General features: G+C 44.5%; 2 protein-coding genes across 2 annotated transcripts in view; one reads left to right on the top strand and one right to left on the bottom strand.

The window, feature by feature from the left end:
• The window catches only part of MSTO1 (misato mitochondrial distribution and morphology regulator 1), a 5870-nt gene extending 1073 nt beyond the window's left edge, over positions 1-4797 (top strand). Inside the window, exons 5-13 of the mRNA XM_074164413.1 lie at positions 540-678; positions 804-921; positions 1014-1148; positions 1265-1417; positions 1948-2079; positions 2243-2427; positions 2649-2750; positions 2881-2999; positions 3983-4797. Coding sequence (XP_074020514.1) covers positions 540-678; positions 804-921; positions 1014-1148; positions 1265-1417; positions 1948-2079; positions 2243-2427; positions 2649-2750; positions 2881-2999; positions 3983-4221 — 1322 coding nt within the window. The 3' untranslated portion in view covers positions 4222-4797. The remainder of the gene's footprint in view (positions 1-539; positions 679-803; positions 922-1013; positions 1149-1264; positions 1418-1947; positions 2080-2242; positions 2428-2648; positions 2751-2880; positions 3000-3982) is intronic.
• The window catches only part of LOC141475888 (GON-4-like protein), a 31069-nt gene continuing 7979 nt past the window's right edge, over positions 4214-27303 (bottom strand). The window contains 23 exon segments of the mRNA XM_074164440.1: positions 4214-5078; positions 5593-5695; positions 6141-6936; positions 7823-8030; positions 8526-8639; positions 8924-9043; positions 9343-9486; positions 10685-10828; positions 11391-11588; positions 12126-12307; positions 13266-13506; positions 14093-15832; positions 16888-17004; positions 17697-17847; positions 18032-18176; positions 18802-18973; positions 19498-19584; positions 20667-20865; positions 24027-24130; positions 24436-24476; positions 25159-25260; positions 25944-26136; positions 26971-27141. Coding sequence (XP_074020541.1) covers positions 4929-5078; positions 5593-5695; positions 6141-6936; positions 7823-8030; positions 8526-8639; positions 8924-9043; positions 9343-9486; positions 10685-10828; positions 11391-11588; positions 12126-12307; positions 13266-13506; positions 14093-15832; positions 16888-17004; positions 17697-17847; positions 18032-18176; positions 18802-18973; positions 19498-19584; positions 20667-20865; positions 24027-24130; positions 24436-24476; positions 25159-25260; positions 25944-26136; positions 26971-27141 — 5622 coding nt within the window. The 3' untranslated portion in view covers positions 4214-4928.

The following is a 27303-nucleotide window of genomic DNA, read 5'->3' on the forward strand; positions in this document are numbered from 1 at the left end:
CCCTGACCCGTGTCCCTCAGCACCACGTCTGCCCGGCTTTGAAATCCCTCCAGGGATGGCGACTCCACCACTGCCCTGGGCAGCCTCTGCCAATGTCTGACAACCCTTTGGGTGAAGACATTTCTCCCAATATCCATCCTAAACCTCCCCTGGTGCAACTTGAGGCCATTTCCTCTCGTCCCATCGCCTGTTCCTTGGGAGAAGAGACCGACCCCCCCTGGCTACACCCTCCTTTCAGGGAGCTGTAGAGAGCGAGAAAGTCTCTCCTCGGCCTCCTTTTCTCCAGGCTGCTTGCTGGGATCAAAATGTTCTGGAAAGGTAGAACAGGCCCTGTGGCGCGATGGATGACTTGCCAGTGACCAAGCATGAAGGGAGAAGGAAAACTATGGGATAACATTTCTTTGCTTACAGGAAGATGGGTCAAAGAGCAGGAAATAGGTTAAGAAACTGGGCGAGATAAAAAGCTGTCGTTGTTTTCTTTATTCAAGGGGATGTTCTGAGTTGAAAAGCCCTTTGCTTTTCACATCTGTCCTGTTCAGGTGCCTCTCCCACCCCTTCGCCACCCGCTGTTTCCCAGGAGGTTCCCTCGGGCGGCAGCGTGCGGGGCTGGTCCGACTACCTCAGTGTGCGCCTGCACCCCAAGAGCCTCTATGTCATCCGTCAGTACATGCGTGATGGGTATGGCCTGGAGCTTTGCTTCAGAATCCGTTCTCCAGAACAGGATCTTAGTTTTGCCTTCGAGGAAGACTGAAGAAGGGATAAAATAAGCTCTTCCCACCCACAGCCCCCTCTTTTTTCCTTAGGGACTGTGGTTGTCTGGAAGCCTTTGGACAAGGTGAAAGTCTCCTGCAGGATCCTGGCTGCATAGAAGAGTTGGAAGATCGGTTGCACTTTTATGTTGAAGAGTGTGATTACCTGCAGGTTTGACAGCTTGGGCTGAACTCCTTTTTCTTTCAAGAAACTTTCCGTTCAAGATTCAGTGGAATCTCAGACGCTGCCGTCGTTTTATGCAGGGGTTTCAAGTCCTCTGTGACCTGCACAACGGATTCTCAGGAGTTGGTGCCAAGGTGACAGAACTGCTCTGTGATGAGTATTCAGGAAAAGGAATCCTGACCTGGGGCTTGACTCCAGTCTCCAGTAACGTGGGAGTGAGTAAATAATGGGGAAAACCGGGAAGAGATGACGCGTTCGTGCCCGATCTGGGTGAGACCGTTTCTTGCTTGCATCTTTAAGATTTTAATGGTTGGATTTTTTTTTCCCTCAGGATTCTCAGAAGAACGTTTACAGAGTGATGAACACAGCCCTGGGGATTGTCCGTCTCTCCAGTCACAGCTCGCTCTTTTGCCCCCTCTCGCTCCGGGGGAGTCTGGGCATGAAGTCGCAGCCCCCCGTGACATTTCCCTACATAGACTACGACGTACGTGCCGTTTACCTGGAAACGCCTGCCCCGGGGCCTTTCAGCTTTCTCACATTTACTACTCTCTAAAAGCGTTTTCTGCAACTGTGTATTTTCACCAATGGTTTTTCAGGACAGTGTTCTGCTAAGCAGAAAAAAATCTTTTCCTGCTTTTTCAGTGTTAGCGGAGATGTCGTCGTCAGCTTTTCATTCCCATCGTTTGCTCATACTTTAAAAAAATGTCATCACATGTCCTTTTTCGCAGTCTCCCCATGGGCGTACTGCCTTCAGTTCCAGCACTGAAAAACCACTTTATGGCATTATTCTTCACGCGCGGGGGCTGTGACTCCAGCCTGGCCCGAGCACGAAGAAGCTGCTGACGAGAAAATGGGCAGTTTGTTCACTGCTTGGCCCAAACCCGAACTAAGTGTGAAACACGACCTGTATGGGCAGATTGGAAATTGTGCTTTTAAGTTAAATATACAAAAAGGTGTTTAAGGAACAGCTGAATTTACACACACACACCCGGGGCCTTTTGTCTTTCTCCGTAGCCGTCACTCAGCTACCACAGCAGCGCCATTTTGGCAGCAGCGCTTGACACCGTCACTGCTCCGTACCGGCTCTGCGCTTCCCAGGGCTCCATGATGCACTTGGCTGAAACGCTCACCTTCTCCGGGAGGAAGGTGAGGGCAGAGGGAGCAGCAGCCTCCAATCCTCCCGGCTCTACCTCTGCCGTGGCTGCGGGCAAGAACTGCTGTTCCCCCTCGCACCCCTGCAGGCGCGGACAAAAGGACACGGGGAGCGTGTTCTTGATGGCGACTCGTCACCTCTCCTCCCACCCCGCAGGTTGTGGCTGCCTGGGCTTCCCTTCCCTTCCCTGCCCGGCGCAGCCACTCGCTCCCCGAGGCTCTGTGCGCCCACCCGCAGGCCGTGCCATGGACGCTCCTGTCCCCGTGCAGGGAGCGGGGGGTCGGCAGCTGCTTCGCTCAGTCTGTTGTGCTGCGAGGAATCAGCAAAGAAAGTCCCGTCAGGTACTGTTGGAACTCTGGTGCTCTTGGCAGCAATGACCTTCCCAAAGTAATTCTCAATCCTATGGGGAGTGTCGGCTGAATGGAGAGAGAGAAAAAAAAAAAACCAAACCCCAAGTCTGGTGATCCAGTCCATTACACGCTACTAACTTTGGCAAAAGAGCTAAAAAGCAGTCACTGACATTTTCAGTCAGGGCTCCTGGAAAAATTGGTTTTCTTTGCAGCAGCTCTCCAGGAAAACCGCCCACTTCAGCCCTTCACACCTGCCCAAGCAGCGAGGAGGCCCTGCAGATGTACTTGAATGCGCTGTTTCCTGGGGCATTCAGGTTGGTAACAGTCTTTTTTTGTGGGTTGTTTTTTTTTTTGGTGTGTTGGTTTTTTTTTTTAGAACAGGGAACGCTAAAACTGAAGGTAGAGCGAGTTTTGAGTAACTTCTGTTCACCATCTTCCTTACAGCACAGCCCATGTGCTTGAGCAGCCGTGTCCTACCCAACCACCGTACCCCCAGTTTTTTTCTCCTCTTCTGACCACACAAGGCTTTCTCCTGGATGAACCTCCCCGTTATTCCTCAGCAGGTAACAAGGGCCCTTTAAACTTACTTTGCAACAGAAAGCGCTCATGTGGCAACCCCAAGCCCATCCAGGTTGGGGGGGGAAGAACGGACCAAGAGCAGCTCTGAGGAGAAGGACGTGGGGATGTTGGTGGCGGCACCTTGCGCTGGCAGCCCAGCAAGCCCCCCGCCCCCCTGGGCTGCATCCCCAGCAGCGTGAGGGGGGGATTCTGCCCCTCTGCTCCGCTCTGGTGAGATACCCCCCCAGTGGGGATACCCCCTCCAGCTCTGGGGCCTCAGCACAGGAGAGACATGGACCTGCTGGAGCGGGGCCAGAGGAGGCCCCAGAGATGCTGGGAGGGCTGGAGCCCCTCTGCTGGGAGGGGGGGCTGAGAGAGTTGGGGGGGTTCAGCCTGGAGAAGAGAAGGCTCCGGGGAGACCTTGGAGCCCCTTCCAGTCCCTAAAGGGGCTCCAGGAAAGCTGGGGGGGGACACTCTTGATGAGGGAGGGGAGCGATGGGACGAGGGGGAAGGGTTTTAAGCTGAAAAAGGAGAGATTTAGGTTAGATATTGGGAAGAAGTTCTTTGCTGTGAGGGTGGTGAGAGCCTGGCCCAGGTTGCCCAGAGAAGCTGTGGCTGCCCCATCCCTGGAGGGGTTCAAGGCCAGGTTGGAGGGGGCTTGGAGGAGCCTGCTCTGGTGGGAGGTGTCCCTGCCCAGGGCAGGGAGTGGGACTGGATGGGTTTTTATAGTGCCTTCCCACCCAAACCAGTGTGTGATTCTACATGGCAGCAGTAGGGTCCAACAGAAGTAAGAGAGAATCATAAAAAAAAAAAAAAAACCCACCAAAAAACCCCAAACCAAACCAACCCACGTTTAAGCGTTAAGGGCAAAAATCATCAGTGTTAAGCAACTCTTATGCTACATTCAAGTAAAACAACTGCTCGTAAAGTAGAATGGGGAAACAAAGTTTGAGTTGGTGTATTTAAACAAAGCCCTTTTTCCCTGCAGCTGTTGAGAGCGTCCCCGCGCTGGCAGCCCTGCAGGCGGCCCCAGTCCTGCACACGCTGCTCTACGGCTTGTACAAGGATCTACAGAAGCTGAACACGCGGCGCTGGGCCAGCTTCTTCTCTGCTGGAGTTGAGCAGGATGAGTTCCATGAGGCCTTAGAGGAGCTGAGAACTCTGTCCCAGTGCTACGAAACAGGGGTTGAAGTGGATGAATCTGAAGATGAAGCAGATTCAGACTAACTCATCTTTATTAGAGAGAGCGAAAGTAAGAATAGCTTTATTCTGAGAGTGATCTTAAAGCCATTCCCTTTAACAGTGGCCCAATGGCTACCGCCTTTTCAGTGCAGCAAGATCCTGTGAAAAAAGCTGGCTGAAGTTGTCCGGCTCCTTGCAGCTGTGGGGTAAAGGAGGAAAGCTGATTTTTCAGGGGCTGTTTTCCCTTATTTGGTTTTTTTTTAGGACTCTGCAAAATGGATTTGCTGCACTTGTTGGAGTAAGACCACACAATAAATACAGAATTCAGGTTGTAACTTTCCCACATACAATCAACACAAGGGGAAAACTTACCAAAAAAAAAAAAAGTGAAAAGAGATCTTATGGTACAACATGTACATGTTCCATGTTCTTTTCCAAGGCTGGTGGCCCCGTCTTCACCCTGGAGTGAGGTCAGTGTCCACAAGCATCACTTCTGGCAGTTCACCTTTGAAACTCCCCATGTAGGTTCTAGAGCACGTTATCACCCCAACCCCTTTCTTCCTTCAGTTTGATACAGACTGAGGAGTGCAGCGTTTCAGAAGTGTAGCAGGAAAGTGAACCAAAAAAAAAAAAAAAAAAGGTGCTGTCTTAAGTACCTGTGCAAACATCTATCCACAGCACCCATCTAGCAGCAAACTGGCAAACACATCTCCCTCTGATGCAGTCAGGAGCTTATTGAGCCAGAAAAACACTTAGTCGTCAGGCTCTTCCTCAGAAAGCAGAAGATCTTTATCTGACAACTGGTCTGTATTACTGGTGCTAGTGGCATCCTCCTCATCTTCAGAGCTCCCATCGCAGGAGGTGTGGAACAGCCTCATCAGTTCTCTGAACCTGTGGGATACCTGAAGAACAAGGGAAATCCAAGATGACCCGTGACCTGAAGGTGGTGTGAAATGGAAGTCTCCTATTACGAAGTTCAGGGTGTTTTGTGCAGTTATATTCTACTGACTCGCAGGTCAAAAAACAGGCAGTTTGAAAAGACTCCTCAGCAGTGATGTGGGGAAGGTTAAGAAACAAACCTCGACAGATTCCCAATGTACTGAAGCAGAAGGCTGAAGACCCCAGTAGCAGCCACAGAAACAATTCTGGTACTAAATACAAGGTTAAAATGTCAACGGTGACATTGTAAAAAAGACCATGGCAGTCATGATTTTTGTCTCTGACAGAACAGATCAGGGTTTGGTTTGTTTGTGGTTTGTTTGGGTTTTTTTATTTGCAGTTAGGATTGTTCTTCTCTGATCCAAATTAAAGTTAAGTCTGGGAGACCAGTATGATGGCAAACCTCCACCTTTCCTTCCTTCCCACCCCCTTTCCCCCGTCACTGTAGCAGATTCAAGCTTTCCCACCCCCCCTCACCTCGCTAGCAGTCTTGTTGCCCAGTTTCTGTGAGATGGCCTGGAAGGTTTCCAGCTGGGCTCCCTTCTCCTGGCAGGTGGTAAGGATGACCCTGTCAGCCTCCCTGTGAAACAGCACAAGAGTTAAAAAGCCACCAAAACCACATGCTGACACACTTGGACCACCACAAGCCTGAGAGGCCTGGGCCAACGTGAGGGTAACAGTCACAGAGCAGTTCCGTTACCAGCACCACCCAGCACAAGACATGGCTCTAAGCAGAGCTGCGTTTAGCCTGTTTTTAAGCTTTTTGAAGGAGAAAAATTCTTTCCCAGCCCGAAGTACTACAATAGTTACAGTGCCACAAGCAGACAGCATTTCTCATGGGACCAAGAGGGCAGGTATGCTGGACTGTGGGTAGATGAAACAAGGCAGGAATATTCAAACGGAGGGCACAGAAGACATTAGAAAATGGGAATACGAAATGAAAATAAAAGATATTCTATAATATGAAAGCTGAAGCCAAATACTGAAGGCACGAAGGACGTAAGATGCAGTTCAGGCAGACGTACCTGGTCCAGAGGACAACCTTCTCCCCGGTTGAGCTGACTTTGCTGTTCTTTGCACACACGGTTGCTTCTGTGACTCGCTGCTGTTGCTGCTCCTGCTCCTCTTCCTTTTGCCCCAGGGAGGCAGTGACCGCTCTATATTCCAGCTGCTCAGAACACTGATGCACCTGGAAGCAGTTGGGTGCATTTGCCTTTAATCTGCTCTCAGGGAAGTTTCCAGTGCAGCGCGGATCATCTGTTTCCAAACTGCAATCACCAGGGGCTCGGGAGCTGCAGCTCTTCCCCAGTGGTGGTTTTCTACCCACCGTTACCCAGCCCTGCTTTGCTTCAGGTTTTCCTTCCCGAGGCAAAGGTGGTCCCTCCAATTCTTTCACACCCGATTTTGAAGGCTGACCGAAGACACTAAGCTTTTCTGATGAATCCGAATAAAGCCCTTTAGTCTGACACAAACTCCCGCCAGAAGAGGAACCAGGTCCCGTTAGATCTTGTGCTGTAGCAGGAGGAGAGGAGAGCAGCAGATCTCTGCTCAACCCAAAGGAAGCATCTGCTTTTCCTTGGTGGGGCTGGTTTAGTCCCTCGCTCTCTCTTCCCTCAGTGCAGGGAAAGTCTTTGGTTTCTTGAGGTAGTTTTAGAGTAGGTTTTTGTAGATGTGTGCATCGGGGGCCAGTGATGGAAGAGTCACTGCCCTCTGCAGTATTACCAGCAGCTCCGACACCTCCTCGAACCTCGTTATCAGGCAGCGCAGCTTTTTCAGAAGACACATGTCTGCTGGAGACAATCTTTCCCTCCAGGGGAGATCCTGATAATAAACCCAAATAAGTTCAGACCATCTGTTAGTAAGAATAAACTTCTGGAGGCTTTATTCACTTACTTTTTAAGATTTTTTTTTTTTTAATTATTTTGCTAGAGAGATGTGTGTAAATGAGAACACAGTCTGGGAGCAGTTTTGTAATTCTGTCTGCAGTTTGCCCACCCTGTAACTCAAAGGCGACAGACGCTGTGCAGTCAGTGTGCAGACGTGATGAACACATGAGAAAGCTTAAGCGCACAGCCCAGAATAAAATTCTCAGAACGAAGCACATGTTGCTGCTGTTGGCACTGTATTTACACAACCACTATCAACCAGGCATCAGGCTGCATTTCACCAAAACCACTGTGTTTAACCCGGGCGCTGTCTCCAACAGCAGCACTAAGGGAGACCTGGCTGCTGAAAGGAGGGAGAGGTCCCTTTCGGGTTGTTTACCCTGCAATAATCACATCTCCCTTGTCTGTACCAGACTGAAGGAACAAAAAAAAAGTAACATGAAGGGCATCATTTAAAAGATAAGAGAGATGGTGATTTTGAACTGCTCTGTCAAAATGAAAAATGGAAAAGAAATCAGTATTATGGTAGTTCTGGGAATGGGATCAATGAGTACATGAGCAAGAGAAGCTTAAACGAAGCATTCATTCTGAAAAGGGGAGAATATTTCTCTTGTCAGGAAAGCTTATTTTGAAGGGAATGCTCTGGATATATGCATGTTTAGAGCATCCAGAGTGGATGAAGACAAGGAAAAAAAATGAAAGATTATTAGAAGTTCTCATTAGCTCAATAAATTTGCATTACAAGGCCCTATACCTCTTCTCATTTGTGTGAGCCCGTCTGGAGATGAATGTACCTGTCTGTACACAAGACTTCCACACACCTGAAGCCAGAGTCTCCACTTTCCTCAACAGAGTTCTTGCTCTGCTCTGGACATCCTCTCCCTCATCTCTGTTCTCCAGATTTTCTCCTGCAGGTTCCTTTGACATTCCAGAATCCTTCCCTTCAGGCTGAGGACTTGATTCTTGTTGAACAAGGCTTGTAGTCAGCTCCTGAGAATCTTTAGCTTTATAAAATTTGTTTTCACACACCTGCAAATCAATATATAGGCTTAGAATTAGAGATGTGGTCTATCAGTCCAAACCTCACGCTCCGGCCTCTGCTTCCAAAGTATTCCTTGCCCCTACCAAAGGCTTCAGTTTGGCAATATGTTTGTACTTAGAAAAATGAAATTTTTTTTATTATTAGGAACAGGCATTGTTCTTTTCACATAGTGGCCATACAAGCATCTTCCACTAAAAAAAAGCTTATTTTTAACTCAAAAGAACATCAAAACTAACACTATTTAGCACAGCAAGGAGGGGCAGGAGAAAGTGAGCAGGAGACAGACAAGGGGAAGGCCAGGCAGAGCCCTCAGAGCTCCAAAGAGGGAGATGCTACTGGTCATCTTTTGATTTACTTTTTTCCTCAACACATTATTTTGGAGACATGAGGCCTGAGGCCAGACAGATCATCACAACAGGGAGACTCTTGGCAGGACTCTACTTTTCCACTCACCACTCTGGTGACTTGGCCTATCAACTAACCTTACTACTACAATGGCTGCAGCTCCTCCTTTTGCTTTTCTTTAGCTTGAGATCGCTACTCCCTTCATGGCAGGAACATGAACATTCCTTCATCCCATCTACCCACTCGACCTCCTGGAAACAGACATACTCCAGCTGACATGTGCAGGGTACACAAAGATGACAGTCAGGGGAAGGTTAACCCCAGAGGGAGCCAGGAGGGGCCACTCTGCGCACACCTGGAGAGAACTAAAGCAATTATGCTGCCAGCAAGCCAAGCACAATGGAAACATTTCAATCCCCTTTCTTCAAATCTTTATAGGCTGTTGTCATGTCTCTTGGTAAGACACATTTATCCTCACGGGCATGCATTTTCTCAGAGTCCATATACATGGACTAGTGAGATACCCCAGGCCCACCTTGTCATTATTCTGGCCTCCGATCTCTTTCCGCTTCTTATTTTTTGTGGCTGTGTGCATCTTGGGTGGTTCATCCTCCTCTTCTACATCCGGCAAAGACACCTCTTCAAACCCATCAAACTACAAAAAAAGAAACACAGAAGAACTGCTCTATCATGACAGCTCTTCAGCAGACCAAACTTCATTTTCCCTATGAATTTCTGAATATTGAGCTGAGCTCCACGACACAACAAGTTCAATTATGTTAGAAGAGATATAAATGCTGTAAAAAAAAAAACTGAAAAATTTGCTTCAGTCCGCCAACACCCATCCCACCCTGCTGCTTCCTCCTCTCTGGAAACGCAGCCTCCATTTGAGTTCAAGCATGTCTCGTATCTCTGCTTTTATCTTTTCTGGCCTTGGGGAAAAGATTGTTCCACCTCATATTCCTTCTCTTCTGTCCAGTTGATCTCCTCAAAGTCTCCCATGCGGTTGGCTGAGGGCCTTAAGTGATCAAAGAAAATGGAGAATTCATCCTGCAAGTGGTCGTGTCCTTTCAACAGTTGCCACATTTGGGTCTTCAGCTGAAAGAGAGAAATCCAAAGAAAATCAGTGTTTCATTCCACATCATCACATTCTTCTCAGAAGGATTTCTCAAAGCAAGTAGAACATCAAGGCTTATTAGACCTCCAACATGGAAGTTTATCACAGAATCTTCTTGGTTGGAAGTGACCTTTGAGATCGAGTCCAACCACAAAAAAAAAAACCAACCCAAAACACACCAAACACCAAAACAAAACCAAAAACCACACAAAACAACCAACCCCACACCACACCCACCCACAAACAGACACAAACCAACACTCTCGGGCACTAGAGCATGCCCTGAAGTGCCGCGTCTACACGTTTCTTAAATACCTCCAGGGATGGCGACTCCACCACCTCCCTGGGCAGGCCGTTCCAGTGCCTGACCACCCTCTCAGTGAAGTAATTCTTCCTAATACCTAATCTAAACCTCTCCTGCCCCAACTTCAGACCATTTCCTCTGCTCCTGTCATTATTCCCTTGGGAGAAGAGGCCAACACCCACCTCTCTACACCCTCCTTTCAGGGAGTTGTAGAGGGCAATGAGGTCCCCCCTCAGCCTCCTCTTCTCCAAACTAAACATGCCCGGTTCCCTCAGCCTCTCCTCGTGTGACTTGTTCTCCAGACCCCTCCCCAGCTTGGTGGCTCTCCTCTGGACACGCTCCAGCAGCTCAGTGTCCTTCCTGTAGTGAGGGGCCCAGAACTGAACACAGCACTCGAGGTGAGGCCTCACCAGTGCCCAGTACAGAGGCACCATCACTGCCCTGCTCCTGCTGGCCACGCTGTTCCTCACACAGGCCAGGATGCCGTTGGCCTTCTTGGCCACCTGGGCACACTGCTGGCTCACGTTAAGCCGGCTGTCCACCAACACCCCATGCTCGCACTGGTACTACTTCTTCAATATTTTGAGATCATTCCACATCCAGCTATCCAATTAGCATAGGAATATCCCTCCAGAATTCTGGGCAGATTCTGCAGGAGGCACTAAGCTAAAATTTCACCTGCAAGGTGATAAAAGCAAGGTGGAGGTAGGAGAGAGGAGACACACAGCGCCAGTTCTCTACCACGCCCCACACGGGGAGATCACACTTGATAAACTCCCATGGTCTCAAAGAGCAGCAGAGGGGACGAGGGAAGCAGGGCAGCGATGCCATTCTTGGGGTTTTGAGAGACAGGAGACACCAGGATGCCTGATTACCTCTGCAATCTCCTGGGGGAGGCAATCTGCACAGCTCTGCAGAACTTTGATGATCTTTTGATGGTGGGCAGGATTTTCAGCAAAACAAATCTCCAGCTGCCTGAGAAACTTCCGGCTTTTTTCAAATGCTTGCTGCTCTTCAAACTGACCAAAAGAAAAAGATTCATCCCTCATGTTCAAGAATATATTTCCAAGCATCTCTAGTTGGCTTAAGCAAGTTACAAACTGCCCGTCTTACTACTTGTTTCCCACTTGTTTTGCCACCCCTTGCAAAACTGGGAAGAGGTGGAGGAACAGAAACAAGACTTCGTATAATCAACACTCACGTGAGCTATAAAGTTTTGCTTCAACCATATACACATAAGATAGGAAAACCCAGAAAGAATGTAAGAGGTGAAAACCTCTATCTTACAAAGTGGAAGGCTGATTTGTGAGACAAGGGAACCATTCCACTTGCTGCACGTTGTCTCTGCAGTCAGGTTCTGCGATATAACTGGGAAAGGCTGATTCTCCACAGAAACACCGAGTATGAGACTTAAAACAAACACTAGACCTTTCAATTCTGATTAATAAAACAGCAAGGTAAGCAAATGATTTGCCTGCCGTTTACCTTTCTTGCCTTAGGAAGAATCCCTTATTCTTTCACTCCCACTAGCATTCAACATTGCCTGCTTAAAAATTTGGTCTCCTCCTTTCTTATACTTACCAGTCCACACTCCAAAGCTTGTTCCGGTAGAAGAAAGGCAGCAAAGTCTGTGAGCAACTGTGGCCAGTCATGCAACAGTTTCTGTAAAGTGGAATAGAGATCCACAGCCGTTCGCTTGCCTGTGCTAATCTCAAACTCATAGATAACACGCAGAAAGTCTTCATACTTTCCAGGAACATGCTGCAAGGCTTCACGCACCTGGAAAAAGCAACAGACCTTTACAGAAGTACATAATGTCCAAGAAAGAAACAAGTTAATTTAGTAATCTTTGATCTCTAGATCTCTAAATCTCAGAATTTACACAGTGCTTCCAGTTCTCTTGAGCCAACCAAGTCTCCTCCTTAAAGATAAATCTGAACTGTTCACAAGAAAGAAGGGAACCAAACCCAAGCCTAGGAAATTCTGACATTAAAAGGAGCCGAGTGTTGGGGATTGCCTGCAGCCAGCAGCTAAGCACCCCCCGACAGCCACCCACTCTCTCCCCACCTTCCGCAAGCGGGACAGGGGAGGGAAGAGGAAGAGCAAAAGCAAGAAAACACATAGGGCAAGATAAAAGACAGTTTAATAAGTAAAGGAGACCACCATACGGGGTGCTATGAAGAAAGATAACTCCATCCCAACCAGATTCAGTACATCCAGTTAGAACTGGCAGTTACGGGGCTCAGGCATGAACCGTGTTAGAGGACTCTGTGTGTCCAGTGTTCCTGTTTCTGGGTTACACCTAGCCTGGCTCACCCTGGTTAGATAGGCTTGGGCAAATGCCAGATCCTTCTGTTCCCGCAGGGGATCTCTCTCCAGGATGTCTTCATCATACAAGAGCAGCAGCTTAGATGTATCTTTGCTAGCACGAGCCCGTCCCCTCTTATTTCTGGTTCTGTGGGAGCTCCTGCTCTTCCCGGAGGCTTTCATATTTTCTCCTGTGAAGAAGCACAAAGCAAGTTGTACAGGTACTTTTCACATGTTCCCTCAGCTGGCAGAGAACTCCTCTTTAGATCAATATTGCAATAGGAAAAGCAGGATTTCAGAGTTAGTGGTAAGTTAACTGTTTGCACTCTCCTGGAAGCGTATGAGTAATATGTTTTTCATTAGTCAGGCTGACTAACATATTCCAAATTGGCTGTTTCTTTTTATAGTGCCTGATGGGAAGAAAAAAAAAAATCTTGATACAGGAACAAACCCCTCCTGGCTGTTCCTCAGCTAGAACCTGCCCAGAACCAATAGATCCATCTCCTGCATACCAGGGGCAAAAAGAGCATAGTGGGTGAACAGAGATACGATATGAGCATCAGAGCTGGCTGTAACGCTTGCAAATTAGTCTTTCAGCTTATTATTTACACAGATAGAGTTAACATCACAGATAAATAACTGCTGTCACAAAATAGGGAATGAAATACTAAGAGCTGCTACATCACAATTTTGATGTCTTCAGATGAGGAATCTTTTGGTCTAACAGGCTGAGGTCCACTGCTCAACTTCATCTACCACCTGCTAGATTCTGCTAAGGTATTATTTTGTTTCATTTATTTTTCCCCAACCTGACTTTATAACACAAAATTAAATTTAGCAAAAATTTGACTATATAATATTGTTCTTATATAGGTATCAGGTATTAGCTGGCACAAATTACAAATCTTATGTTTGCAAATTTTTGAAGCACAAATGCATTACAATGGACTAAAAACACTCGGTTCACATACACAAGGGCTTCTATACTAAAAAGTGTTTTCACAGAATTATGATTGCTGCAAAATTTAATTTCCAGATGGAAAGCATCTGGAAGTTACCCAGGTACAGTTTCCCAATTGTTTTGCTTTTAATGCAGAGAGCAGTTCTATTTCTCCATGCCCTGTGTCCAAACAAACTGACAGAACCTACCTGCTGGCATTCTGTGGGCTTCCACCTGTGGGGCGGCCTTTGTCAAGGTGAAGGCAGATTTAGGTTCCTCCGATGTATCACCACATACTTCATCATCTTTCTGTAAACTCTCTATTCCTTCCCCTTCCTCCTCCTCCTCCTCCGGCTCAGAGTTCTCTTCCTGGGAATTCTCTTCTTCAGAATCTCCTTCTTGGCTTAACCGTCTCTCTGTTGCGAGCCAAGTAAGTTTTTCCATTGTCTCCTTAGAAAGCCACAACAACAAAAATGTCACATTGTTTTCTTTCAGTGTTTGTTTTGATGTCATTCAGCAACTAGCTCATTCCATCATAATTCTACCAGCCAATTTCACAGATCAACATCTGACCAAGTAGAGGATTCTACTGAACGGGCAGAACTCAACAACAACCACAACTGCCTATTTTTGTATCACACACAAAATTAAATTTGAGAATCTGTCACTTTTAAAAGCCGTAAGTCAGATGGGATTCCGTAATGATCATCTTAGTTCTTAAAGGCTTGCTGGAATTGGGACCTGGAAAATATTTTTCACTTAAAGTACTTCTTAAAGAACAGCCTCAGCTGAGGAAGTCCTTATAACTCAGCAGAATTTAAATCTGTGTGTTTGCAAGATATCCCTTTAGTTTGGACTTAGAATCTTCTCAGGAAAATGTGGTGTCCAATTTTTCAGTAAAACTGCACAATACCATGCCATTCTATGACTATTTTTCCAATTGGATTCCAATTGTGATTTGCCCTGACTCCACTAGGGTGTTTCAGGACGTGGGTATTTGTCATTAACAAGTTTTTTTAGTTTTGTTTGCTTTTACCTGAAGTTCTGGCACTGAAAGAATAGATTCTTCTGAGGCTGATGACATTTCTTCATCTTCATCTTGTGTAAAATCATCAAAGTCGTCTTCTTCCTCTTCTTCTTGTCCTTCTCTCTCTCCTCCAGCTTCAGGGCCCGCTGGTGTCCCAACAGACTGGCCATCTATACTGGATGAATCCTCTGGTCTTCCTAGTGGGCTACTAAATTCTGCCTCAACATCTGCTGCGTAAGGAAGATTCTTTGGAGACTCACTACTTACTTGTGGTCCAGCAACACCACCTGCATCCATCTGCTGTTCACCCTGGGGAGATGACTGCAAAGCCCGTCGTTCTTCTTCTCCCTTCTCGTCACACAAAGGATGCTCCTTTTTAATTTCTTTTGGGTCATTTGAACATGAACATGCAGCCTCCATGTTCAGCTCCTGGCCAAGATCCAGCATGAATTCCTCCTTCACTTCAGCACATAAAAGATCCCTCTTCTGTACTGGATTTACTTCCTTGCTAGCATCATTTGAATCTTCAGACTCGATTTTCATTGTTTCGTCTGGATCTTCTAAATGAGCCAAGAGGTCTGCAGACAGTGGCTCTGAAGCATTCTCACCTCCTTCTACCACTGCCCAGCTACAGCAGTTACCTTTATTTACGTTTTCCTGACCGCCATTATTTGAAGTGCCAGGATTTGTACTACTCTCCTTCTTGGGGGAGACAGTGGAGCACGAAACATACAGTTCTGGGGGTTCAACCTTGGGCTCCACCATGGGATAGGTGTTTTTGTTATTTCCAGCTGGGCAGGAAGGAACCAGATTCAGCTGTTCCTCATTTTCACAAACAGGTGATGCAGAAAGACTAACAGGGTTAGGAGAGACTAACAATGAAGGAATTGAAGAAGTCACTAGAGGCTGATTTAATGGACACGGGAAAGTGGATGGATTTACCAGTAAGGTTGTAACCGGAATAGCCTGAGTGCCTCTACCAACTGTTGTATTTATGGGCTGAATCATATTGCAACCATTGCCTATATTAACCACTTTCACTGTGGTAGCAGGTACAGTAAGGATGACAGGAGATGGCTGAATCAAAGGTGAGGTCTTTATCAGCGAGGCAGATTTTGTCCCTTTTTTCTTTTGGTATCCCTTACGAACACAAGGTTTGCGTATTTTCGCTCCGGCCAAAGCTGGCAGCATCAGTTTTGGCTGCAAAGTTACTGGGTTTGAGGACATTAGAGCTGGCGGTACAGCACCTGAGAAAGCTTGTCTGGAGTCTGAATGTGAAGCAGACAGCACATTCGGAAATTCCAAGCCATCCCCACTTCCTACTACTGCTGGAACATTCAAAGGCTGCACTCCTGGCACCGTCTGCATAACTGCAGCTGGCTGGATTAGCCGAGGAATCTGAACCATAACTTTGCTGGGAGGAGCTTCTGACTGGGACAACTTCACAGTTTTCTGGATGTTAATAGTGTTGGAACTGGGCTGCAGACAAGGACTCGGTCGAATGAGGACAGGCTTCAGAGCTGAAGACCTCTGCCTCCTCCATGCTCTCCTAGAGAATCGATTCGCAAGGGGCTTCAAGGTCAGCACTAGTCCCTTTGGCATGAGTAGGGGGTATTTTTCATCACATTCTGTGTCTGAAGTTTCCTTTCCTGTCCCCAAAAAGACAGATTCTGCATCAGGTGAACCTGGCATCTCCCTGGCATCTTCTGCTAATTGCTTCAGTTCCCCCTGGATGGAGGACAAGCTTGCCTAAAGGGAACAGGAGATCATTAGTCCAGTCCACAGGCTATTCCTCTCTTACCACCTTCAAACAGCGCCAGAGAAGGCGACAGGCAGCAACTTGCTTCTGTAAGTAAAGTGGTTTTTATTTACTTTCTATTACTGTATAGTACTTTCTATTAATGACTTTTACTCCAAAGCCTTCAAAAGAATCTCAGAGCCTGAAAAAAACAACAGAACTGAATTGCTTTATAAAGGTTCCTTAAACAAATACAGGAATATGTGGGAAGGAAGCTTCACTGTTACAATGAAATACAATGGGCGATTAAGAGAACTGGATTTTATGGCATCCAAGTCTAATTTTTTCCTCAGGCACAGTCCTCTTCGACTGACTTGCAAACATGGTTACCACACTTCCAACTTAGTCTTCCTCGTGCAAAGAGTCTCAGAGAAAGAATCCTTACAAAGTGTGAGACATCTGGGTATAACAGAAGTAACAGCCACACTCCAGGTGAAGATAACCTTAACAAAACCCACCCCAAAACCCCAGGTTTCTTTTTTCCTCTTAGAAGGTGAGGTTTTAAGGGAGAAGAACGTGCCCTGTCTCATGGCTGTACTACAGTGGGAGAGACGGCAACACTGCTAACCATAAGGCAAGAATCAGACTATGTTGATTAACAGATTAACGAAGCCAAATAAAAAAAATCAACACACCAAACCAGTGAAATTAGAAATACACCCATGTAGCAGAACAAGGATGTGACAACAAACACTGTGTGTCCATGATAACTTCCATTCTGTACTGCAGCTGGGCCGCCAAGCACTGAGAGCGGTGTATAATGCTTCAGGTTGCTAAATACTCCTGCTCTGGCTACATTCACTAGCTAGGCTCAGGGTGACACGGGCTCCCACGCAATACAATCAGACTGCCTTTTGACTTCAGAGCTGTAGGCTAGCCAACAGCTCGCTCTGACCTAGGCTGTAAAGAAAAGGGAAGAAAGAAAAAAACAACCAACCAAACAAAAATCCCAAAAGAAATCAACGAACAACAAACTCTGTGCTGGATGAAGAATAGCAGAACCTACCTTTAGCCAGAACGGCAGGCGATGTTCTTCTCTCTCCACAGGTGGCTTCCACTCATTAGGCTGGATTTCCTCACAGCACTTGAACAGAACAGGCAACTGTTTTGTCTTTTTATAGTACTATGTGGAGACAGGAGAGAGTGCAAGACAAGATGACTGCAGTCAGATCACACATCCAACAACTGCTGGGAGGAAGGATGAGAACTGTGCTCTGTAACAGTGCTCACGTGAATAAAGCGATTCTCATTGCCACTACTTTAATAAGGTACTACCCGCAGAAACGTTAAAAAAAGAATAATGAAGGCTGAACAAAAGCTCACTGCCATCTTGGTTTCTCTCAATAGAAAGCATGAAGTTTTAGCAGATGTGCAGGTGAACTTGCTTTTAAGTGTTTCTGGTTCTTATTCTCTCTTCAGCAGTGGCCACTGGCTCATGGGACAGGGTATTTGGCCTGCTGGACTCTCAGCCTGACTGGAGATAGCACTTCTGTTTAAGCTTCACTACTCAAAGCTTATTTGTATGAATTTGTCAGGATTACTGAAGCCACAGTTGTACTAGGACTATCTGAAGTGCTGGGCTCTAAAGAGCCAAAATAGTAATATAAGCACTTGCAAAGTACAGAGAGGATAAGGTCTTTTTGAAGAAATCCTCATTGCTAGTAAAAGGATGACATTTTCTTTTAAGAAAGTGTCAGCACATATACGGAAAGCACATCCCTTGGAACAAACAGCACATCTCTTCTTGTAAAACAAAGACCAACCAGACACACAAATCTGAAAAATACCAAACCATCATCTGAATGCATCACTTACTCTGATGATATTATCAGGGGCTCGATTCATATTGAGATTCTTGATTCGTACTGTAAGCTGGTGGGCAGTTTTTGTTGGCAAGAGGTACTTGCTGATCAAAGGCTTTGGGAACTCTGTCCCTTCAAAATGTTTCAAACCTAAAGCTAATAAACTGAAGAAAGAAGGAAGGAGAAAAAAAAAAAAAAGAGATAAAAAGTCTTTTAAGTAGAGCAGATTGCTATTTGGATATGCTCTTGCACAATACACAGATATCCCAAAAGTTTGCATCCTAGAAATTCTCCTGAACAAAGTAGTCTCATTTGTATGCATTTTATTCAATAATTCTAAGCACCTACTTGTCCTCTGCCTTGGTGAAGATAATCTTGTCCCGGGGAGGGTTTGCTTTCAAGGAACATATTGGCAGTAACTCTGGATACATGAAGACTCTCCTTGTTGCCAAAATCCACGCCACTTGCTTTGGCAAACATGGAAATTCATTGGCTGTGAAAAGAATTACCAGATAAGGACAGACGTATACATGGACAAGTAATGTTTCTTTCTCCCTGGTTTTTAGAATTTGCATATTTCCTAGTTTTTGCCATTAAGTTTACAACAGCAAAAGGTAAAATTACTTTCCCCTTCCATCTTTTCTTTTGCTCAATAATGAAAAAGCACTTTGAAAAAGCTCTCTTTATTTCAAGTGAGTTCACTCTCTAGGTAGCAAAAAAATCACAAACCCAATATTCGAAACCAACAGTCTGGAGCTTTTTTTTAATAAAATACCCCACTAAAGGGAGTATTTCCTTGATGTGTGTAAACCAACACATTTGGTACAATTATTTCCAGTTTCATGGACTTCTGCAGCTCCAAGCACTATCTGCAGAACAATAACGGCAGGATTATGATGTCAAACAGAAGTCAGCAGCTCATATAAACTTGCAACACAGTAAAGCATGTTAAGAAGCAAAAAGGTAGTCAACTAAGTGGATAGTTTTATCTAAAAATACCCACAAGATTAAGAAAAATTAAAAATTCATTCCACACAGCAGTCTGGACCATACTCATAGCACGAAGTATCACTCCCACTGTCACTGCTTTCCCACCTCTCGTCCCTTCAAATACGAACCACTCTTCTTCACGGCTTTGCGAGGGCTCCAGTCAACTTGGACTTGGGCATGAAAGTCTTCAATGAGCTGCAGCGCTCCCTTCAAGTTACATGGCTGGAACATCGTTTGAAACTTGGGATTGAAGGACTGACGAAGGAGTGTAGAGCTTCGAGCAAAGTTACCGAGCTCACTCTGCAAAGTCAAACACAGAAAAACATAAAAGAACATGACCTCAAATGGAAGGTAAGGAACAAATACATCTAATGCATAATGCAAAAATTAAAAGTCGGTGAAGTGACAAGCGTAAGAAAAGTAGTGTTACAGCTCTTATTTTTGAGCATTACAAATCTAGGAACAACCACAGGAATTTTTTCTTTTCTTTAATTCCCCCACTTTCCAGAAACTTTGAAGGTCACAGGATTTTCATTAATTACAAAAGCTGTGTTTTTTGAACTTTGTTTTCAGTATTTCCAAGAAAACAAAAAAAAAATATTCAAAGACGTAGAAATACCAAGCACTGTTATTAGTCGGCACAATGTGAATTATTTCTCTAAGTACCTAGCACATTCATAGTAGGCTAACAACATCATTCCCTTATTGAGTGGTAGTCTCTCTCAATTTAATGGGATCAATTAAATAAATTAAGCTTTCTAAATACTTCCAGTAACAAGCAATCATTAAAATTCATGTAGCTCTGATTTTAGACATATCCTTACCAAAAACATCCTCGTAGTACTGGCCTCTGAACTTAAAGCAGGGTTGGAACTTGCAAGAAGATGGATTTGAGTCAGAAGCTGAACATGCTTGAAGAATAAAATCAGACAAATGGTTTTTTTCAGTGTATCAGAAATCCAAGAAACTGGAAAGCATAAGTACAGAGGCACAAGAAATATCTCCTGAGCACCCCAAAAATCACATTCTGACTTCAAAAAACCTTTTAAGCAACAGAAAACTGAGGGGAAACTAATATTCACTGGCAGGAAGTTTATTACACAGATTTTTGAACACGTCATCTGTTCAAGTCTTAGGGCAGTTTCCTAGCTTTTGTGCCAAAGTTTCATATCATAACAATTAATACAGAAAGGACATTTTTTTCCTAATTAAATGCTTCAGTATTTCTTTAGAAACAAGGACTTCCGCTATCTGAACTCCCCATAGGTACGTGAACACCATACATCTTGCTTTACAGCTGAAAAATTAAAAAGGTCATTTACTCTACACGTCTAATGCAAGATCCATTTCTTTAGCTTGTGTTTCAGAGGTCTGTGACCTCTCCTTGCTGCCACAGGTGGGGACATGGCACTGGATGAGATATGCAGAATAATAAACAACTACTCAGCAAGACTTGAATCAAGTGCACTCCAAGATCGAGTTGAGGGTAAGTCTCAAGTCTCACGAAGCAGTCCTCTTGAATTTTGTATGGATATGCGAAAAAATTCTCTACAGCTTCTCATCTATCCTGCTGACAGCTTTTGAAATGTCCAAATTGAATTTCTACACAGTTTTGTGTGGTGGGAGGAGGAAAAAAAGAATTCAAACTACATCAAGAGTAATATCCTCAAAAGGTAATAAAGAAGTTGGTAAAAACAGAGGATTTTGACAGATTACAGTCAGAATTCAAACACGCCCAAGGCAGCTACCTCACATGAGAACAATACAGATGCCAAGAAGTAAGCTCTACTTTGCACATTCAATTCAAATTGTCTTTCAGCGTGGAATCAGGCATGTAAATATCTATCACCTGTTAAAGCTCCAACTTCAAATGTAGCTTTTTCAATTAATTTCTTCAGGGAAGCATGCCAAAGTGCTTGCTGTGCAATTGGCTTCCTCACCCTGCAGCATACAGCAAATATTCACTAGGTCAGACAAGATAACATTTTATTACCTGCTGCATTTGCTGCTGGAGCCTCTTTCTTTGCACACTGTCCAGAACAAGGCTCTGGAGAGGCTTCTCGTTTTGAGGTTTTGATTTTTCTATCTCTTGTGGTGGCTTGATTGAGGACTTTTTCATTCTCAACTGCTCAAGCTGTTCCTTCACTGTCCGGTGTTGTTCATTCAGTAAATTGGCCAGAGGCTCTTCAAATCTGTTTGAGAACAGGCAGACCAAAATATAAGCATATGGTTTAATAACCATTCACATTTAGAGTATTTCACTGTGTATCTGGGATGCACAGTTTAAGAACTATCATCCCTGCACTACTTAACACTCTGACAGTATATCTCAACTTGAAAAAACAGTTATTTACACAGTTGACTTTTACATAAACCTTTTAATCTACCACAGCACTGTTGTAGTTCTGGGATGTAATGCTTCAACCGTTTATTCCAAGGAGAGCGTCGTGGTTTAACCCCAGCCAGCAACTAAGCACCACCCAACCGCTCCCTCACTGCCCCCAGCTGGATGGGGGAGAGAACTGGAAGAGTAAAGTGAGAAAAATCGTAGGTCGAGACACGGTCTAATAAGTGAAGCAGAAGTTGCACGCACAAGCAAAGCCAAACAAGGAATTAATTCCCTGCTCCCCAGGGGCAGGCAGGGATCAGCCATCCCCGGGACAGCAGGGCTCCATCATGTCTAACAGTGACTTGGGGAGACAAACACCATCACTCCAAACCTTCCCCCCCCACTTCCTCTTCCTTCCCCCAGGTTCACGTATTGAGCAATAATGCCCCACGGTCTGGAATACCCCTCTGGGCAGCTGGGGTCACTGTCCAGGCTGTGTCCCCCCCAGCCCTCGCTGGCGGACGGTGTGAGGAGAAGAATGGCCTTGGCTCTGTGTAAGCGCTGCTCAGCAGTCACTAACTCATCCCCGTGTTATCAATGCCACTTTCGGCACAAATCCAAGACACAGCCCATACTAGCTTTTATGAAGAAAATTAACTCTACCCCAGCCCAGACAGCACAGGTCTTGTCTACCACTCCCAGTCATATACCATGTGGGTTCCACTCAAGTGCTCAGATAATCTCAACAGCAGTCAAGATCTAAAATGATCTACAACACATTAGAGCCCATGCTATTTCATTTGTATCATCAGGCAAGATCTGAACCCAAGGTATTATGGGTGGCATTTTCCCACAAGGGTCTCCAGAAAGATCACACACTGACTCAAATGCTGTTACTTTTTTTTCTAAAGTATTACCTAGCTTTATGCAGAGTACTCTACTAGACTTCTGCTGATACTAGAGTAAGAGCCACTCCTGTAGCAGAAAAGAGGATGTACATATTACCATCCTTTCAAAACCAGCTTCAACTATTCCCTGCTTTATGATAAATTTTATTTTAGCTACAGCTGTTAATATTCTAAGTTCTGCTTGTCATCAGCATCACTTCTGTAACAGGCCTGAAGTCAGTTATAAATAAAGTTATTCCACGATACTTCTATCATGAAAATAACAATAAACCTAGCAAATGGATAGTTTGCCACAAAACAACTTTAAGAATCCTGTATACACCTAAAACTGGGGAAGAAACAATTGGGAGAACCCAAGAAAAATGAACAACTAGCCATTTATCAAAGACAAATGCATACCAACAACAGGAGAGTGCATAAAGCTTCCCTGCTTTCAGTCTGTAGCTGGTTTAAGAATTGCTGCACTCCCCTCTGGTACCGCTCATCCCAGAGAGAGTATCAAAAAACTCCAGCCTTCATTTTAGCTCCTTTCCCAAACAGATACAGCTTCATCTTGAGCTGATCTGCCCCACGAACAAGGAGACGCCATTCATACCGCAGCTCACCTTAAACAGAGCAGTATTGCAGAAAGTGGGTGAACGAATTATTACACAGAAAGAAACGCTTTAGACCCTTTCCTCTTCAAGGCACTGTTTCTAGTATAATCCAAAAAATCACCAAAAGCTGATTTCCAAATTTTATAGTCGTTTCAGACCTAGGTCTCGGCTATCTTATGCAATCATTGTCCTTACAAAAGGCCACCGTTATATCCAAGCTATTTACTTAACAGAGAAGATGACACAGTCGGTCAAAGCAGCTCCTCAAGTGTTTCTTGTCATCAAAAAAAAAAAAAATCTAAGGGCAGTAAGTGAACTTTACCCCTCCCCTTAACAATAAAGCACAAGAATTAAGAGACCCAGAGTGGCTATCACTTTGAGGTTGGGATCTTCTCTGCACAGGTCCCACACAGCTTCCATCACATACACAGCAACACCCCAATACCCACTGTTTCTCTACCACCGCTCTTGAGTATCACCGCCAGCCACCCAATATCCTAATCCACTGAACTACTGGCAGTTTAAAAGCTGAAGTTAAGTGATTTAGCAGATAGTGAATAAATTTTTTCAGAAAAATTAGAATCATAGAATTGTCTAGGTTGGAAGGGACCTTCAAGATCATCTAGTCCAAACACCAACCTAACTCTGATAAAAAAAAACCCAAACAAACCAACCATCACTAAACCATGTCTCTCAGCACTATGTCAACCCATCTTTTAAATACCTCCAGGGATGGTGCCTCAACCACTGCCCTGGGCAGCCCATTCCAAGGCTTAATAACCCTTTCTGTGTAAAAATTTTTCCTAATATCCAATCTGAACCTCCCCTGGTGCAACTTGAGGCCACTTCCTCTTGTCCCATTGCCTGTGACTTGGGAGAAGAGACCGACCCCCCCTGGCTACACCCTCCTTTCAGAGAGTTGTAGAGAGTGAGAAGGTCTCAGCCTCCTTTTCTCCAGGCTGAACACCCCCAGCTCCCTCAGCTGCTCCTTGTAAGACTTCTTCTCCAGACTCCTCACCAACTTCATTGCCCTAATAGTCTAATAAACCGGAGATATGTGGATGAACTTCAGAAATAAACACAACTGAAATACGGAGAAACAGTATATATAGCATGCAGATTAAAGAAGCAGAACAGAATCCTCCACTAGAGATGCTGGCTTGTTGGAATAGATCACCTTTCTGAAAGACCTCAGCCGTTTATAGCTGTGATACAGAACAGCCAGCATCAATCTTTTAGTGCAGGCGTTCTTCCTGTCTCTTTCTGAAGAGCACTGTTGTCGTTGTCTTCTTCAGATGCATCACAATCAGTAAAGTGAAAGGTGGCAGCCACAAAAAAAAAGGTTCAAGTGAAGGGCTCGATCTCATAAATAAAAATGGCTCAGGGCTTTCAAAAGAGTGACCTGTGCCATTACCTCTTTGGTGGCTGGCACAATACGGCTGCAAGTAACCATAAGCTTTTTATCATAACAGATTAGTTGTCATTTCTTTAATTTTACAACCATAACCAAATGATTCTACCTAAGTGCCTGTGGTGTATTAAAATTTGGCCGTGACTCTGTAACATTATCTTCATCTTCTGGACCTTCATCTTCCATGTTCGAGAAACCCATCTCATCCTGAAACTGATAGCAGACATGTAGTGACAGTCAGAACAGAAAGCTCAAGTAGCACATTTACCACCAACTCTCTTTGGCTAATAAAGCTCACAATGATCCTCTTAGCACAGACATTCATCTCTGGGTGGACCTAAGGAAGCTCCTCCATACATTCCTTCCCAAGGCTAAAAATTACACTTTTATGGTAGGGTCCTTTGTGCATAGTTAGGCACTAAGCATCTTACCCAGACCACCCCTTCATGGCTTTAGAGGCTTCCCGTCAGACCTGAGAAAGATCTATTCTTCAGTGCTATACCCAATGTAACACTTACTGTCTCAAACAGCTCCTCCATCAGTTCATTCACTTCCTTTTCTGCAAGTAAAATTAAGAAGAAGTATGAAGATTCCTTTTCCAAGAAGCACTTAGCGATCCTGTCATAGCATCAAGTCACTTAAGGACTCTCTCTTGCAAAGGGAAACCCTCCACTTGCAAAGAGAGGATCAAGAAGGAAAGGTGCTTGGTATTATACCCCTTTTTAACACCAGGCCCCAAAAAACTTCAGCTGAGACTGAGACTGTTTCGATTCAAAAATGTCATATAAAAACTAATTTTCAGAATTAAATTTACAGTTATGTTAACCAGTAGTAAAACCTAAACCAATTGTGATTTATTGAAAAGATGAAAAGTGATACGCTTATAAAACTAACTTGAAGATTGTAAGGGCTTGGAGAAAATTTAATTACACTCAAGTTGTAAGGCAAGCATTCAATTCTGAATTGGCCGATGCTTTAAGACTGTACTGTCACATAAGTATTATTCTTCAGTCTTTGCTATGGAGTAAAGTTGCATCTGATAGCACAGCAGCTCTGGCTAGATCCTTTCATGTATTCACAGAAAGCCAGCCCTGCACAGAAATGCTGTTCCAGTAAGTATGCAGATTTTTTTTTTTTTTTTTATTAGCCTAAACTGCAAAATCTTTGCAAGAAAACACTCACTTTTCCAAACGAATTACTAATCCTCACAAGAAAGGAGGTGGGATTCCTAAAGGACTTACTGGTAATTCTCACAGCACGATCATTTCTGAAGTCTTCCGTATCTGGTTCATCCAGATCTTCCAGGAAGTTGTACTCAGGGTCATCATCATCATCTGCTTCATCTAATAAGAAACATGTTTTGAAAGTCATTACCCTGCCCCAAGACCAAGGAGATGCCAGGAGCAAAAGCACTTTGTTTCCTGCCTGTTCTGGCACAAAGAGGACTAGGAAATGAACTGTAGGTTCCTTTTAATGGAAGAGTTATCAAGGCCCTCCTCTTTTCAAACTCAGCTACTAGCACCCTAATTTGTAGCCATTCCCATTTAGAAAAGCTGGATTTGTTCTCTGTAACCTGAGTTTAGTAGTAGTAGTATTATTTCAATTTGTGTTTTATATTCAATTTGCAAAACTGTAAGCAACTGGTGAATTCAGGACAAAAGGAAATCAAGTCCCAAAGATTGTTCTTGTTTCTTCTGAAAGAATAAAATACGCTCAGATATCCAGGTATATCGATGCTGCCAGCTTTATGACACAGCACAATGGCTGAAACACGTAACTTTCGTTTCTGGCTGCCAGCTACTGCGGTAGTGGCCAGTAAATATTTACAAGCAAGACACCTGAAGTTTAAAAACCCTCACAAAGGTCCCTGGACAGGATGAGGAAAGCTGATGACATGCAAAACATATTACTAAACAAGATAGTGGCTGCAGCCAAGAACATCACGTATAAATAGAAAAAAAGAAATGCTCCAGGCTTTCAACGTTACCCCTAATCCCAGTGAACAACAACAAAACATGTCCCATACCTTCATTCTCCACATCATCGTTCATGAGTCCTCCAAGCCACCTTTTCCATTCTTCGTCATCTGCAGTATTGGGATCATACATGTCAGGTGTGATATCTGGGGCTCGGAGCTCTGCTTCCAGCTGACCCAGAGGAACATCCTTCAGTGGTCTCTTAGAGCGGGTTCGGAAGGCGATGAGGCTGTCTTCCAGAGACTGAAAGGTGAAGGAAAAGCACAATGGAATCCCAATGTCTCTGCTTTCCTCAGTTTCTCCAGCAGTAGGGTTTTCAGCCCAGCCAAAAAAGTCCAATACCCAAAATATTAGATTACTGCCACAAAGAACCACTTACTTCAGTAGTCCAAGAAAGCTAAACTTTCACTAATCTTGCTATTAAGCTGTTTTTATAAATATATTACTGTTCATTTATCTCATGCTAAACTCATATCTGCTACTGAGGAAGCAATCTGCACTCGCAATACTTGATTCTTTCATGTACCTTTTACTTTTTGCCCTCTTCAATATCTGAAATTAACCTTGAGCAGCAGCACAGGACTGTATCTATGACTCCTCACCCTTGCACAGTAACACAGATCAGTAACATTTTTCTCATTATTAATATGAAACAGTGGTTCTCTTTACAACCAAGCTTCCTCAGGTGTCAACAGTATCCTTGCCTACAAAACACAACTAAGCTGAGAGGGTATCTTTCAAAAGGAAAACTATTTTCATTATTTATGTAAGTGTCATAGAATTACATTTAACAGTCAAAACAATGGCAGTGAGAGACTTACAAGCATAAACAAAGTGTAGTTATGATACAAGAAACTTAAAGTATACGCCACTAACAACTCTTTAGCAAGAGCTACCTCTGTTCTCTCACAGAGCTAGCATCCTACACACTCTGGAGATTCAACTTGTTATTTAAAGTTATAAAAGGAAAGCAGGATGCAGTAGAAGTAATAGCAGAAAACACCAGAAAGCTACCTCCTTTCTAACAAATTTTACTCAAACTAAAACCACACTTCACAGCACCCCCAAAACCTGTACCTGGTAAGAATCCATGCATACTGGGCTTGAAGCCAATTCTTCATCCACTGCATGCAGCTTCTCCATGAACGTGCTGTCTTTGCTTTGCTTTGGTTTAGGAGGTGGTGGAGGTCCCATGGGAACTACTTCAGCACTAATGTGTCTAACAACAGGTGTAGTAACCTTCTCCATCTAATTAAAAAGGCCTTTGTGTTAAAAGGTTTTATTTAGAACATAAATTTCCAAGGACAGAGTAAGTCGCTTTCTGCTTGACCAGGGTCTACCACAACCCAAATGAGAAATGCTTCACAGAAGGAAATGGATTCTTCATATTACACTCACTTTGATTTTTAG

This window comes from Numenius arquata, chromosome 27, assembly GCF_964106895.1.
Source record: "Numenius arquata chromosome 27, bNumArq3.hap1.1, whole genome shotgun sequence".
In the NCBI taxonomy this organism is placed as follows: Eukaryota; Metazoa; Chordata; class Aves; order Charadriiformes; family Scolopacidae; genus Numenius; species Numenius arquata.